Consider the following 265-nt stretch of genomic DNA (forward strand, 5'->3'; position numbering starts at 1 on the left):
GACCTCGCCTCGCATACGCAGACCTTCCCATGGGAAAAATAAGGGCGACCAGCCAAGCCAGCACGCACGTTTACCTACCGCCGCAACCGACTCGCGGCACCTGTCACCACCATCACAACCCACTTACGTCACCCGTCACAATCATGAGGGGCGGCCGCGTCACCATCCAGGCTCGATATAGACCTAGGAGATAGACCTATGGGACCACCCAGGGGTAAGATATGGGCGGGCGAGGGCGTGGGAAATAGGTGACAGTCTGCGTGTG

At 59.6% G+C, this 265-nt stretch overlaps 1 protein-coding gene across 1 annotated transcript in view; it reads left to right on the forward strand.

The window, feature by feature from the left end:
- The first annotated feature begins 198 nt into the window (after window positions 1-198).
- Window positions 199-265, forward strand: part of LOC119590502 (homeobox protein Nkx-2.5-like) — a 23,509-nt gene continuing 23,442 nt past the window's right edge. Inside the window, exon 1 of the mRNA XM_037939151.1 lies at window positions 199-214. Within this exon, the coding sequence (XP_037795079.1) occupies window positions 199-214 (16 nt within the window). The remainder of the gene's footprint in view (window positions 215-265) is intronic.

This window comes from Penaeus monodon, chromosome 27, assembly GCF_015228065.2.
Source record: "Penaeus monodon isolate SGIC_2016 chromosome 27, NSTDA_Pmon_1, whole genome shotgun sequence".
Classification (NCBI taxonomy): domain Eukaryota; kingdom Metazoa; phylum Arthropoda; class Malacostraca; order Decapoda; family Penaeidae; genus Penaeus; species Penaeus monodon.